This window comes from Oncorhynchus kisutch, linkage group LG26, assembly GCF_002021735.2.
Source record: "Oncorhynchus kisutch isolate 150728-3 linkage group LG26, Okis_V2, whole genome shotgun sequence".
NCBI classification, from domain to species: domain Eukaryota; kingdom Metazoa; phylum Chordata; class Actinopteri; order Salmoniformes; family Salmonidae; genus Oncorhynchus; species Oncorhynchus kisutch.
In genome coordinates, this window is record NC_034199.2 from 4,896,231 (window position 1) to 4,910,530 (window position 14,300).

At 41.4% G+C, this 14,300-nt stretch overlaps 1 protein-coding gene across 4 annotated transcripts in view; it reads left to right on the top strand.

Moving 5' to 3' along the window:
• Positions 1-13,562, top strand: part of LOC109870641 (uncharacterized) — a 49,794-nt gene extending 36,232 nt beyond the window's left edge. Inside the window, exons 51-61 of one of the 4 annotated variants that reach the window (XM_031805954.1) lie at positions 213-321; positions 651-1,352; positions 1,599-1,707; positions 4,057-4,112; positions 4,292-4,552; positions 4,946-5,029; positions 7,265-7,450; positions 7,875-7,925; positions 11,125-11,310; positions 12,160-12,276; positions 12,604-13,562. In XM_031805954.1, coding sequence (XP_031661814.1) covers positions 213-321; positions 651-1,352; positions 1,599-1,707; positions 4,057-4,112; positions 4,292-4,552; positions 4,946-5,029; positions 7,265-7,450; positions 7,875-7,925; positions 11,125-11,310; positions 12,160-12,276; positions 12,604-12,644 — 1,902 coding nt within the window. In that variant the 3' untranslated portion in view covers positions 12,645-13,562. The remainder of the gene's footprint in view (positions 1-212; positions 322-650; positions 1,353-1,598; positions 1,708-4,056; positions 4,113-4,291; positions 4,553-4,945; positions 5,030-7,264; positions 7,451-7,874; positions 7,926-11,124; positions 11,311-12,159; positions 12,277-12,603) is intronic. The other 3 variants (XM_031805956.1, XM_031805955.1, XM_031805957.1) reach the window with 3 other exon arrangements.
• Positions 13,563-14,300: the final 738 nt, after the last annotated feature.

The window sequence follows — 14,300 nt, forward strand, 5'->3', positions numbered from 1 at the left end:
ACAAAGTAGGGAATAATTTTGGCTTTGCTCCATTATCTACACTACCATAATATTTAGAAGAAAGTGTTGGCATGCAATGTGGAAGTATAGATATTGGAATGTAGCTATTGAAAGCAGTGTACAACACTTAAAAATGAATTTACAGAGCTGTCTTATTGTCAGCTGACCTGGCCATGTTTTTGAATTGTCATTGCTTCCTCCCTGTGTGTCAGATGAACAACACTGGGTCAGCACTGGGTCAGGTGATCGTACTGCCTAATCCCGGAAGTGCACAGTACAACTCGGCTATCCAAAAGGTCATGAGCTGCCACATCTGCCTGGGTAAGAGCTTTTCTCATATCTTCAAAGATTGACTTCACACAAATGCTGCATTGAATTGTTATTTATATTTATATTCAACACCAAAGACATTGTGCGCTCTTGTGTTCTACATTTTTTATTTATTTATGATGGTGTTTATGATTTGTCCACACTTTCTTTCTGATCATAGTTATTCTATTGTAAGCTTATTGGATGCACATTGCCTCTTGGTGCCATTGACAGTTACATACAAAACTAAAATAGCTTTCCAAACAAATCCAGTAAGACATAATGAAAACCATAACAAGTCAAAACGCTTGAGACAATTTCTGTGTTCATTTATTCTCCAGACTCCTGTGCTCCAGACCAAATGTGTGACTACGTCCCCCCTCAGCAGTCGAGAGACAGGAGGTCCTCCACCACCGACGTGGACATTGACATGGCCTTCGTCATGGACAGCTCAGAGACCACCTACCCCACTGTCTTCACTGAGATTAAACGCTATGTTGCTCACATTGTAGAGCAACTTGAAGTCTCGTCAGACCCTATGGCATCCATCCACCACGCCCGTGTGGCTGTGATCCAGCAGGCACCCTACGAGTTCCTGCGCAACAGCAGCGGCTCTCCGATCCGCGTGGACGTGGGTCTGACCGACCACCGCTCGGCCCAAGACATCCGCAACTTCCTCCTGGACAAAACGCCCCAACTGGAGGGTGGGCGGGCGCTGGCGGCAGCCATCGAGCACACGGTGGAGCAGGTGTTTGAAAGGGCGCCCCACCAGCGTGACCTCAAGGTGCTGACATTGTTCGTGACAGGCCCAGTGGAGGAGGATGAGGAGCGGCTGGTTGCCGTGGCCACCGATGCCAAGTGCAAGGGCTATTTCTTAGTCATCCTGGGCGTTGGCGAGAAACTTAGTGCTGGGGACGCCCGTGTGATGATGCGCATGGCCAGTGAGCCCTCTGACGTCTTCTTCAAGAGGCTGACCAGCACCTCACACTTCTACGACAAGCACATTCAGAACTTTGGCCGACTGCTGCCCAAGTATCTCAGCAGTAAGTGCTTTATTTCACACTGTTGCCGTATTTTGAGTACCTGTTAATGTCCACCTTTTATTTACTGATAACAGGTTTTTCATAGAAAAAGCTAATTCAATAATTAGTTTGAATGCACATACTTGTTAACACATTGACAGTGGTTCAGGTTGACATTGTGGAAACCACTTACAAACACGTTGCAAGGGCCTTTTAGTCAGGTTGACACTATAGGTGAAGATTGTCCTTTTCCTCTTGTGTCTGCAGTTGAGAACGCTTTCTACATGTCCCCTGAAGTCTCCAAAAACTGTCATTGGTACCAGAGTGACCAGCCATTCCCCAAATTCCCCTTCCCCAAATCACACCACAGCCAAGAGTGAGTATTCAGATCATGTTACATGATACATTTGTATCATATTATGACATTGCTCATCATGATTGTCATGTAAATCACTATAGTTTATGTATTGGTAGAATTCAGAGGCTGGAGACCCACGGCATAGGCACGGACCACACGGAGACAACAAAGTGTGTTTCAAAAATCGTCTAATTTAATAAAGACATTTGTAGTCAAATATAATGGGGAAAGGGAATGAGAAGGCTCCTTTTACAGTGTTGGGAAGGGATTACAGAGGTGATTTAATGAGGGTATTAGGCATGAGTTGGTGTTCAGAGGCATGACTTCAGTGCAGGACAGGGGTTGAGGTGTTGAGGCTTCAGTGCAGGACAGGCTCATCATGGATGGGCGGTGTTGGAGGAGAGCTCAACTCTTCCACTGAGGGCAGGACAGGATTTGACTGAGAAGACAAACAACAATAACACAACACAGTTAGACAAAAGAGCTAAGAATGAGTATGTCCAAGCAAGGAGTAAAATCATTGATGTGTATGATGTCAGGAATCATGAATTTCCCCAAGGTGTGGAAATGCTGGATACAAGGATTAGGTGAACAAACAACTATATTTTAAAATGTTTATTAGACAAATATACAGACAGACAGACAGGTGCACCAAGAGACAGGCATGATCCTCTGAAGTGTCTCGCATTGATGTGTAATAATGTGAATGTGTTTGTCTATGTGATTGAATCTACGTACAGTAATGAGAGAAAAATGACAGGGCTAGTCACAGGGCTTGGAAAGGAAACATTCAATGTGCTAGTGGATGAGAGGTAATATGAGAAATGACTTCTGTTCATAACAAAGAGTTGACACTGGTAGTGGAGTGGTCATGCCCTCTTAATCAGGGAACAGGAGGAACTTAGAAGTAAATACAAATAGAAGATTAATTCCATTGCAGTAGTGCCATCATAGGTTTGGGCAACACGATTCTCCATGAAGTTAAACGCAGACATTTAAGAATTAACAAAGTCATTTCACCCACTTGACACTTGAAAGTAGCCCAACAAACTGGATGAAGCCCTGATCATCCACATACTTGATGATAACTAACTGTGAGTGACAGGTGATGTCTGTGGTCTCATCCATTTGCCACTTTCAATAGTTGATGCATGGGAAGCTTTCAAATCATTCTGAATTGATTTTGAAAGTCCAGAGAAGACTGTAGAAATGTCCGTATGTTCACCAAGTAAAGCATTGTAATGTGCAATTATCTTTGCAAGCTCCTTATCGTTGCCCTTGTTAGCGGAACTTTCCCTCTTATTGTGCCCCCTTGCTTCATCCTGTAATGAGCCATTGTTTACAATGGCCAACACTTACATGGCCCAAAATGCTGTATCCCTGTTTCTTCTGACCTTCTTGTTGTGTTGCGCAGTTTGAAGATGCAAACCTTCATCCATCACATGATCAATGCAGGTTTATTCCAGAAGCTTGAAATGGATCTGGCACGAAAGGGATCTGTCATTAGCGTTAGCTAGCCATTCTGGCAGAGAAAACTGCACTCTGGTAGCTAGCTAGCTAACTACCTGCTTGCTACTAAAGTTTAAAAAAAATTGTTTTAAAAACTAAGAAAACAATATATAATCTACCTCCATCTCCTAATTTGAATTGAATAATATCCCCCCAAAAATCAACTCTCAATCTCAATCTGTCCAACAATGTCACCAACTCACCAAGCTTCTAAACCACACATACATAGTACTAAGTTCACTCTCTGATGGACAACATGTCAGTTCATACTGCAAAGGCTTTGATTGGTTGGAGGACGTCGTCTGGAAGTCATCCTAATTACCATAGGTCTGTGGAAGGGGGTGAGCAGCATGAGCAATATATGTTTTGTATTGAAGTCAATGTAGCCAGAAGAGGATGGAAAATAGCTGTCCTCCGGGTACAACATGGTGCTAACCTAGAGGGTGCTGTTGAGACTACTCAAATCAAAGCAAAGCAAACCAAATGTATTTATATAGCCCTTCGTACATCAGCTGATATCTCAAAGTGCTGTACAGAAACCCAGCCTAAAACCCCAAACAGCAAGCAATGCAGGTGTAGAAGCACGGTGGCTAGGAAAAACTCCCTAGAAAGGCCAAAACCTAGGAAGAAACCTAGAGAGGACTACTGTAGACATTCATTTCAAAACAGTGTCTTTTAATCAGGTATTTGGCAACATATATTTCGTATAGTTTTATCTTTAAAGGATAACTTTAAGGTTTCATTATATTACATTTTTCAGAAATTCACTGAGTAGGATGGTCCTCCCCTTGCTCCTCTGAGGAGCCTCCACTGGTAGAATGTTATATATTCTGTGTCAATTATCCACTCTATGTGTAGGAAACATCAAAAACACCACGAAAATCACCAGGCAGTCCATCCAAGAAAGCACAAAGGTAAGACATGAAATATAAAATGAAATAGCAGGGTTTACATCCAGTTCAATAAATCAATCCCCATTTCCTGTGGTGGTTCAAAGACTAATCAAGTGTCTTTTGTTTATTGACTGTGATTTTATTGTCTGCTTGTGTGTTATTTTTGCGTGTGTGTTAATACCACCCGGTTTGACCACTAGAGCAAGAGGAGTTGCACGTAGCCAACACCACTTCCAGTGGCCTGACCCTGCGCTGGGCCAGCCCGGACCCCAAGCTCATAGCCTACTTCGAGGTGGTGGTGACGCGCCTGCGCGACCACACACTGGTGCTGAGGAGGAATGTGACAGGCACGGAGCTCACTGTAGGCGGCCTGGAGAGCGCCCAGACCTACCACGCCGTGGTGACCACACGCACCGCCCAGGGCCATGTTGCGGCCACACACAAAGGCATTATTACCACCAGTAAGTCCATGAACACACCACAGTGATTGTCTGGTGTGCTTAGGTTACCTGTTTTACTCTGCAATGGTGATGTCAACCTGAAATCCATAGTCAATGATCACAGTTTCGCCAGAGCGATCGATTGTTATGTGTATACTGTACAGTAGGCCTTTATTATTCTGAAAAATAAGATTTCAAAATGATTGTTATTATGATAATTAAATAACTATTGGTTTATTGTTGTGGAACATCCAAGCAATGATTAAAGGGACTTTTCCTGTTTCGTCAATATCTTTTTGGCATTCATATATTTCATTGGTACCTATTTTTAATGTAAGACAAAACAAAACAAGTCACCTGTTGGCAGACAAAGCCAATCCACTGACCATTATTATGTAATGCCTGATTGGACAGAAGCAGCAGCAGAGCATAAGATCGCTGCTCCCATGGAGGTGACTGGTATCATAGCCACTACACCACTGGACAAACCAGAGATTGGTGAGTGACACTTGTCGTGTGTGTATTTGTGTGTGTGTGAGCGAGCGAGCGAGCGAGAAAGATGGTTGGCGTAATTTAAACCAGGATTTCTTTAAACAGTTAGCTGATTTATTAGGCATTGAGGATAATTGATTTGTCCCATGGGAACTTGCAATTCAAACTCTAAAAGAGCCAGCCTCTACTTTTGAGAAGCTTTCCCCTTTGTTTCTATCTAATGGTCTCTAATGAGAATTCATTGTGTTTGGATTTTAATTGGCAGCATTGTTGTCACTACAATTAATCCAACAGTATGGAGCAGCATCACTCTTCAAAGCACATTAATTTATCACACATGATGCTCCATTATTTTCAAGTTAAAAGCCCACTCATATATAATTAGTTTAAAATATGAAATATGTCTGTAAATATCCCAGAGTGGGCCTTAAAGAAAATAACAAATGGGCTTTTAATATACACGGAATGTACAAAACATTAATATTGAGTTGCACCCCCTTTTGCCTTCCGAACAGCCTCCATTCGTCGGGGCATGGACTCTACAAGGTGTCGAAAGCGTTCCACAGGGATGCTGGCCAATGTTGATTCCAATGTTTTCCACAGTTATGCCAAGTTGGTTGGATGTCCTTTGGGTAGTGGACCATTCTCGATACACATGGAAAACTGTTGAGCATGAAAAACCTAGGAGCGTTGTAGTCATTGACAGGTGACATCGATAAGGGATCATAGATTTCACCTGGTCAGTCTATATCATGGAAAGAGCAGGTGTTCCTAATATTTAGTATACTCAGTGTGGAGCCAAGAAGTCCAGAGGAGAATATTACTTAATAAACAACAGAACTGTTCACTGACAGACAATATCTTCAGTATTATTTTAGTGCCTTTAGCTTTTACAGTGAGAGACCGAAAACGGTCTTAAAATAAGTAGGTTGCAGGACCATCAGAGCTGTAAACTTGCAATATCTGCAGTCTATTTTTCAGTGTAAAACCTACAAAGTCTAACATGTCTTGTGGAAAATAACTTCATTGATGAAGATTTATTGCTCACATGTTGAGCCTTGGAGTGAGGCCACTGCAAGCGCTCCCTTATGGTAGAAATATAAGGTAGTAATAGCTAAGAGGTGAGGTCATCTACAATAGTTGTCATAGTGACTGCTGATGTTTTATTTATACACATACTGTATATATTCATGATCTATGTTCATATGATATATATTGTATATATTATATAAATACACTACCATTCAAAAGTTTGGGGTCACTTAGAAATGTCCTTGTTTTTGAAAGAAAAGAAATTCTCCATTAAAATAACATCAAACTGATCAGAAATACAGTGTAGACGTTGTTACTGTTGTAAATGACTATTGTAGCTGGAAACTGATGATTATTTATGTAATATCTACATTGGGGTACAGAGGCCCATTATCAGCAACCATCACTCCTGTGTTCCAATGGCACGTTATGTTAGCTAATCCAAGTTTATAATTTTAAAAGGCTAATTGATCATTAGAAAACCCTTTTGCAATTATGTTAGCACAGCTGAAAACTGTTGTGCTGATTGTCAATAGGAACATGCTATACTAGCACTATGTAATGTGCAAAGCAGAAAGGACTTTATCGTAGCGTGGTTTTGACAGGTTCGCTTGAGTCCAAGACTGTGGATCAATTCATGTACTTTCTCAGCATTACCTGAGAGGTACTTGTGGAGTTGGCTCAACAGAATTAGGTACAGATGGTGGTTTCGCTGCATATCACGGAGATCACACAGCCACAGACCTAATAAATTACTAAAATGTACTAACATTAACATGTATTAACTCTGATAGCAACATCGTTAATGGAAGAGCAGTTTATTGAATATGGCTATTATTCTTTCATCTCAACAATTCACCAATAGAAACCTATGCTACTGTACAACTTCTACCTTTTCCACTCGACTCACAATGAACAATTTATTGTTCAAAACTACTCACAATATTACTTGCAGAGGTTCACCCACTGTAATGTGCAATAGTCCTACTAATTGATTTTCACGAGTTTCATTTACCAGCACTTTTCAAACACTTCTAGCCATTAACAATTTCATTACATATCAATTACTTACTGTTTAGTGATGGCTGACAACTGGCTCACAGTAACTCAAATATGCTTTTAGATGGGTGATGTTCATCATAACCATACTAATACCTCTCTCCTCTCTCTTACCCCTCTTGTGACTGGTCTTGTTTTTGCATGTTCTAGCTAACGAGCTCACAGACCCATGCTCTCTTGACTTTGACCCTGGATTGGCGTGCAAAAACCATCAGGCTAAGTGGTTCTTTGACAGAAAGAATGGGATCTGTACCCAGTTCTGGTATGGTGGTTGTGAAGGCAATGGCAATAGGTTCGAGACTGAAGCCCAGTGCTTGAAACGCTGCATGAGGTCAGGTGAGTGGTCCTTGTTGCCAGGTTTTCTGAAAGCTTATAGAGGCTCTTTGCACCTGACTGGTCTACTTTGACAAAACTAACTAAGTAGCCAATTGTTGACTGTCTTTTGCTTAATAACAGCTGTTTTAAGCAGTCCTGATAGCTCATGTCATGCTTTTGAAAGCAAATGTATATTATGTTACCTGGTTAGCTAGCTGATAAGCTAACCATGGTACTTTTGTATATTGTTACTTGAGTGTTATTTCATGTAACATACACCAAAGTCACCTATCATGACTGTACACAACATCTATTATATCATGCTATCACACTGTAAAAACAGCTCTATGACATATAGTTCAATTAAAGTGTTATGGGTGGTTGTAGATCAGTTGGTAAAAGGTTGACTTCAGAAACTCTTTTTTTTCTTATTCTACATCACCAGAACCTGAGCAACAAGTGGAACAGCTTCAGACTGAGATCCTTTCAGCTCCCGGTAAGTAAAGCCATTAATATACACTGAAAAAAATATATATAAATGCAACAATTCCATAGATTTGACTTAGTTAGAGTTCATATATGGAAATCAGTCAATAAAAAAAAAAATGAATTAGGCCCTAATCTATGGATTTCACATGACTGGGAATACAGATATGCTTCTGTTGGTCACAGATACCTTAAAAAAAACAGGTAGGGGCATGGATCAGAAAACCATGCAGCACACAACACATCTTCTTCACATAGAGTTGATCAAGCTGTTGAGTGTGGTCTGTGGAATGTTGTCCCACTCCTATTAAATGGCTGTGCGAACTGGATATTGTCGGGAACTGGAAAGAATGGGATCTGTACCCAGTTCTGGTATGGCGGTTGTGAAGGCAATGTCATAAACGTCGATCCAGAGCATCCCACACATGCTCAATGGGTTACATGTCTGGTGAGTATGCAGGCCATGGAAGAACTGGGAGATTTTCAGCTTCCAGGAATTGTGTACAGATCCTTGCGACATGGGGCTGTGCATTATCATGCTGAAACATAAGGTGATGGCAGTGGATGAATGGTACGACAATGGTTCTCAGGAGCTCGTCACAGTATCTCTGTGCATTCAAATTGCAATTGAAAAAATGCAATTGTGTTCATTGTCCGTAGCTTATGACTGCCCATACCATAACTCCATCACCACCGTGGGGCACAAATCACTCGCCCACATCACTCGCCCACATCTGCCATCTGCTCGGTACAGTTGAAACCGGGATTCATCTGTGAAGAGCACACTTCTCCAGCATGCCAGTGGCCATCGGAGATGAGCATATGCCCACTGAAGATGGTTACAACGCCAAACTGCAGTCAGGTCAAGACCCTAGTGAGGACTATAAGCATGCATATGATGGTTTCTGACAGTTTGTGCAGAAATTCTTTGGCTGTGCAAAGCCACAGTTTCATCAGCTGTCCAGGTGGCTGGTCTCAAACATTCTACAGGTGAAAAAGCTGGATGTGGAGGTCCTGGACTGGCGTGGTTACACATGGTCTGCGGTTGTGAGGCCAGTTGGACGTACTGCCAAATTCTCTAAAATGATGTTGGAGGTGGCTTATAGTAGAGAAATTAAAAATACATTACCTGGCAACAGCTCTGGTGGACATTTTTGAGTTGCCAATTTTCACGCTCAACAGTTTCCCATCTGCTATCAAGAATGGTCCTCCACCCAAAGGACACCCAGCTAATGGCAGGCCAGTAGTCAAAGAGGGTAATTGATGAAAGAGGAAAAAAAGAGGCTGACAAAGCAACAGACCGGCTACAGTTAGTCAACTGACAGTCCAGTACAACATTGGTGCCCAAAGACCCATAAAATAATATCTTTACACAAAAGCGGTATGGCAGCCCACAACCTTACATAGTGCCACTTTTTTCCAGCAAAAAACAAGGAATTGCAGTTGCAGTGGATCGAAAACACTAGACATGGAGGTTTGTAAAAACATTGCCTGTTCTGATGAATCCCGGTTCCTGCTGTTTCATGCTGATGGGAGGACTAGGCTATGGAGAAAACCACATGAGTACATGCATCCATCATTCCGCATGTCGACATTGCAGGCTGGTGGTGTGAGGGTGTTGGGTATGTTTCCATGGCACACATTGGGCCCCTTGATAAAAGTGGAGCAACGTTTGAATGCCATAGGATATCTGAACATCATTGCCAGGTGCATCCTTTCACGGCAGCAGTGTATCCATCTACAAATAGATTTTTTTTCAGCAGGATAATGCCCCATTCCACAACGCTAGGATTGTCCAGGAATGGTTCCACGAAAATGACAGTGACTTCAGATTACTGCAGTGGCCTTCCCAGTCACCAGATCTCAATCCAATTGAGCATTAGTGGAATGAGATGGAACGAGCTATTCGGAGTAGAGATCCATAACCAGCCAACTTGACACAACTGTGGGATGCATTGGAGTCAACATGGGCCAGCATCCCTTTGGAATGCTTTTGACACCTTGTAGAGTCCATGCCCCGATGAATTGAGGTTGTTCTGAGGCCAAAAGTGGGTACAACTCAATATTCCTAATGTGTTGTACATATATGCCATTTAGTAGATACTTTTATCAAATGCAACTTAGTCGTTAGTGCATAAAATTTACACATGGGTAGTCCCAGGAATCGAACCCACTACCCTGGCATTACAAGCACCATGCTATACCAACTGAGCTACAAAGGACCACTATTCTCAGACTATGGTGGAAAAAACATGCCTCACATTTAGTTGTGGTCTCATCTTAATACATTACAGCCTGATCCATTCCAACTACCTCTGTAGAACATATGACCGGCTTTGATCGCTGTTGAGTGCGTCATCCAAATGCTTTGCGGTTCAGCTGACATAAACATGAAAGCATTTCCTCCTAACCAACATGTCTAGGTTTCAGGCAGACAACTCTGACTCTCAACTGAAACATGATTTAAATTCAGTCCTCTTGCCCAGATCCGTTGAAAACAGTGATATATAATCTCTACTGTAGCAGGTTATATACATTGCGTAACACAATTTCCTCGGTCTGTGTTCACTTTGGAAAAAAAGATTCCCTTTGTGTCTGGCTATAAACCCTCCATTGCCTCTGAATGAAGTATGGAATGAGTGATGGGCAGCAGAGAGTTCTTATTATGATCTGTAGTACTGTAAACTATATTAGAGATCTTGAGTTTGAAGAAGGAATGGCTTGTGGTGGGCAGTGCTCTCTCTCAAGTTGTATATCATATTCACCTCTATTATGTTACAATTAATATCCATTTGGATCAACTATTGGATCATACAGGCATCCCCAAAAACACGTGGACAAATATTCAACATAAACAGATGTCATGTCAATGGATAACAGATGTCCCTGTTTTGTGTTATCCTGAAATGAATTCCAACATGTCTCCACTAACAAAAACTGACAACATGTTTATTGACGTTGGATGTCATTCGATGTTCATTCCCACTGCATGAAGCATGTTCTGTACACACTACACCTGCAAAAACATGTCCTTAGCTACACCATTGTATTATATCCTAACAGTGTACCTTTTCAGAGCAGAGTGTTCTGCGGTGTCCTTGCTTTCCTATGTGCACAATGCATAGGCTTTGGCTAAACGGCTTAACCCTGGTTTTCGAACCATGTCGGACACATATTCATTGGCCTGCCTATTCTCGCCCCCCTCACAGCGGCCTTGACAGGAGTGGAAATCTGTCTGCTCCCCAAAGAGGAAGGCGCATGCGCAAAGTTTGTTCTCAAGTGGCACTACGATGCACTCGGCAAGAGCTGCACACGCTTCTGGTACGGAGGCTGTGGCGGCAACCAGAATCGCTTCGAAACTCAAGAGGAGTGTGAGAAGACCTGTGGAAAAGCAGGTGGGTCTAGCTAGTCATCATATCTGTGTGTGTCTTTGTCTGTCTCTGCTATTGCCTGTCCATCTATTTTTCCATTCATTCATCTAGTCTGTCTATTTGTACAATAATTATATTTAGTTGCTGGTGTCTGTCGAACTGTCGATATGTCCATCTATTTAGTCATCGGTCTGTATACACTGAGTATACAAAACATTAAGAACTTGTTAAATCCACTTCAATCAGTATAGATGAAGGGAAGGAGACAGGTTAAAGAAGGATTTTTAAGCCTTGAAACAAGTGAGAAATGGATTGTGTGTGTGTGCCATTCAGAGGGTGAATGGGCAGGACAAAAGATTTAAGTGCCGTTGAACCGGGTGTGGTAGTAGGTGCCAGGTGCAACTGTTTGTGTCAAGAACTGCAACGCTGCTGGGTTTTTCACACTCAACAGTTTCACGTGTGTATCAAGACTGGTCCACCACCCAAAATGCAACACCATTTTAGGAAAGTGTTCATAATGTTTCGTATACTCTGTGTATTTATCTAGTAATCTAACTGTCAGCTGTCAACTCACCTCCTTGTAGTTAGATATACACTATATATAAAAAAGTATGTGGACACCACTTCAAATTAGTAGATTTGGCTATTTCAGCCATACCCGTTGCTGACAGGTGTATAAAATCGAGCACATAGCCATGTAATCTCCATAGACAAACATTGGCAGTAGAATAGCCTTACTAAAAACCTGTTCCATGTTCCATCTGTCAATCCACCTAAAACTAATTTCTCAGGGACAGACATGCTATTGCAAATATTCTGTATGTGTAAATAAATGCTCAGTGGAGTTTTCCTTCAATCTTGTCCTGAGGGCAGCTCTGCCTCGAGGGCAAAAGGCATGGGATTGGTTGGATGAAAGCCTCGCAAGCCCCGAGCGGCACTCACAGCGACGAGTGAGAATGAAAGGAAAGAGAAGAAAAGGCTCGCTAGGTGGTAGGTTGGTGGTAGAATGGGGGCGTCACAAAGGTTTCTATATGTAAAGTTGCTCTTTCGAATCTTACCACAACCCCTAACCTTTACCAATAACATTTATTTTATAAACTTAACCCAACACCTAACCCTAACCTTAGCCAATTGGGATTACATGTCTAAACTTAACCAGTCACATTTCATGACTAACGTTAACCAATCACATTTGATTCTGCCCTCGAGGTAGACCTGCCCTCAGAACAAGATCAAATAAGGGAAACTCCAAAATGCAGGGAGAATTGGTGTTATGTTAAAACCATGTTTGTCTTCTTTCCTGCTTTTCACCGACAGCACCTGTCAACCAAGGAGTCATTGCCGCAATACGAACATAGGAGGACATTGATTCATTGTCAACATATTCCTCTTCTGAGATTCGGAAGAAAACCAATTCAAATGGCCAAAGAAAAGCTATACCAAAGGAAAGGTGGCTGCACTGGATTCCATGAACAGGATTTGATCAAAAACAATCTTGAAGTAGTCTTTTTCACAAAATGAAAGCAACACAATTTGCTGCATGATTTTTCCTACTGGTGCTACATAGTGTTTTTTAGTTCTCTGATGGAGTTGCAGAGTACATCCAGTGTTTGTAATGTAAAAAATTCTGCAACAGTTACACCATATGTTTATTAACATAAAATAATAAACTCATGAGAATAAGGTTTTATAATTAAAATGTATGCGTATGACCATCTTGGGACAGAGATTATCAATAAATCGTTATTTACACACACACACACACACACACACACACACACACACACACACACACACACACACACACACACACACACACACACACACACACACACACACACAGGTCCACAATGACTTTGAAAGGGTCATCATAGGTTTATTTTACTTCACTATATAAGTAAGCATTTCACTGTTAATCTACACATGTTGTTTACAAAGCATGTGATGAATAACATTTGATTTGATATATCCCCCAATTTACTTTCCCTCACCATGCCAAATACTCTCCTAGTTGCAGAGTTCACGCTGATGCTAACACAAATCCTACCTGGCAGTGTGTATATAATGAGTTAAACCAATTTCTCAGCGTCAAAAGGAATTCATCATGTAACGTCAATGCACTTCTGGAACCACTGCCTCAAACACATGTTCCAGTTTTTGAATATGGAATGTACTTGTCAAGCTGTTTTTTGTTTTGTTTTACTAAACTTTGTGTTTCATCTGGGAACGGGGGAAATAAAAATGAATTAGACTTTCTAATAAACTCGAGCATTGAATTTCTTCTTTTTGATCTCTTGAATCACCAACTATGCAACACGCTGTGTATCTAACATCAAAACATAGAATCAAAGAGCAGAAGACTGGAGAAAATGCAGAGGGAAGGAATTAAACCAATGAAACTCTATTTTTGAACATGGGAATCAAATGGACAGGACTGTGTAAAAGAGGAAATTCAGGGTCTGGGCTGTAAGGCTGAAGGAAATCTGGTACATTACTCAGTTTGAGAGCAAAGCCCTTGTAAAGTACTGACTGTTCCTTGGGGCCTGTGAAATGTCAGAGTGACCAAGAAAGAGACAAAGGCCAAAAGCGAAAAAGGAAGATCTTAAGCACAACAAATTCTAGCATATTGCATGAATTGAATTTGTAACATATCACACAAATTGCAAAATTTGTATGATATCATACAAATTGTTACATTCATATCACACCAAATGAATGGTGTAGTGCTAGTTTTGGCTCGTGAGCACCACTTTCAAAACGACTCTCTGAAATTATACAAATATCTTTAACAGAGTGAGAGATCCTGTACTGACAGTATGTGTGTGTGCACCTGATACTGACACAACATAGGGTAATTTTGTATAATTTGTGAGAGGAGTAGGAAAAGGTCCAGCAAAGCACTTACAGAAGTCACTTGAGTTTAGGGATTGATCATCTAACCAGTAAAGAAGTTGAGATGGGACTACTAGCACCATTTAAGTATTATATTCCACTGTTGAAAATAGAATTGCCGT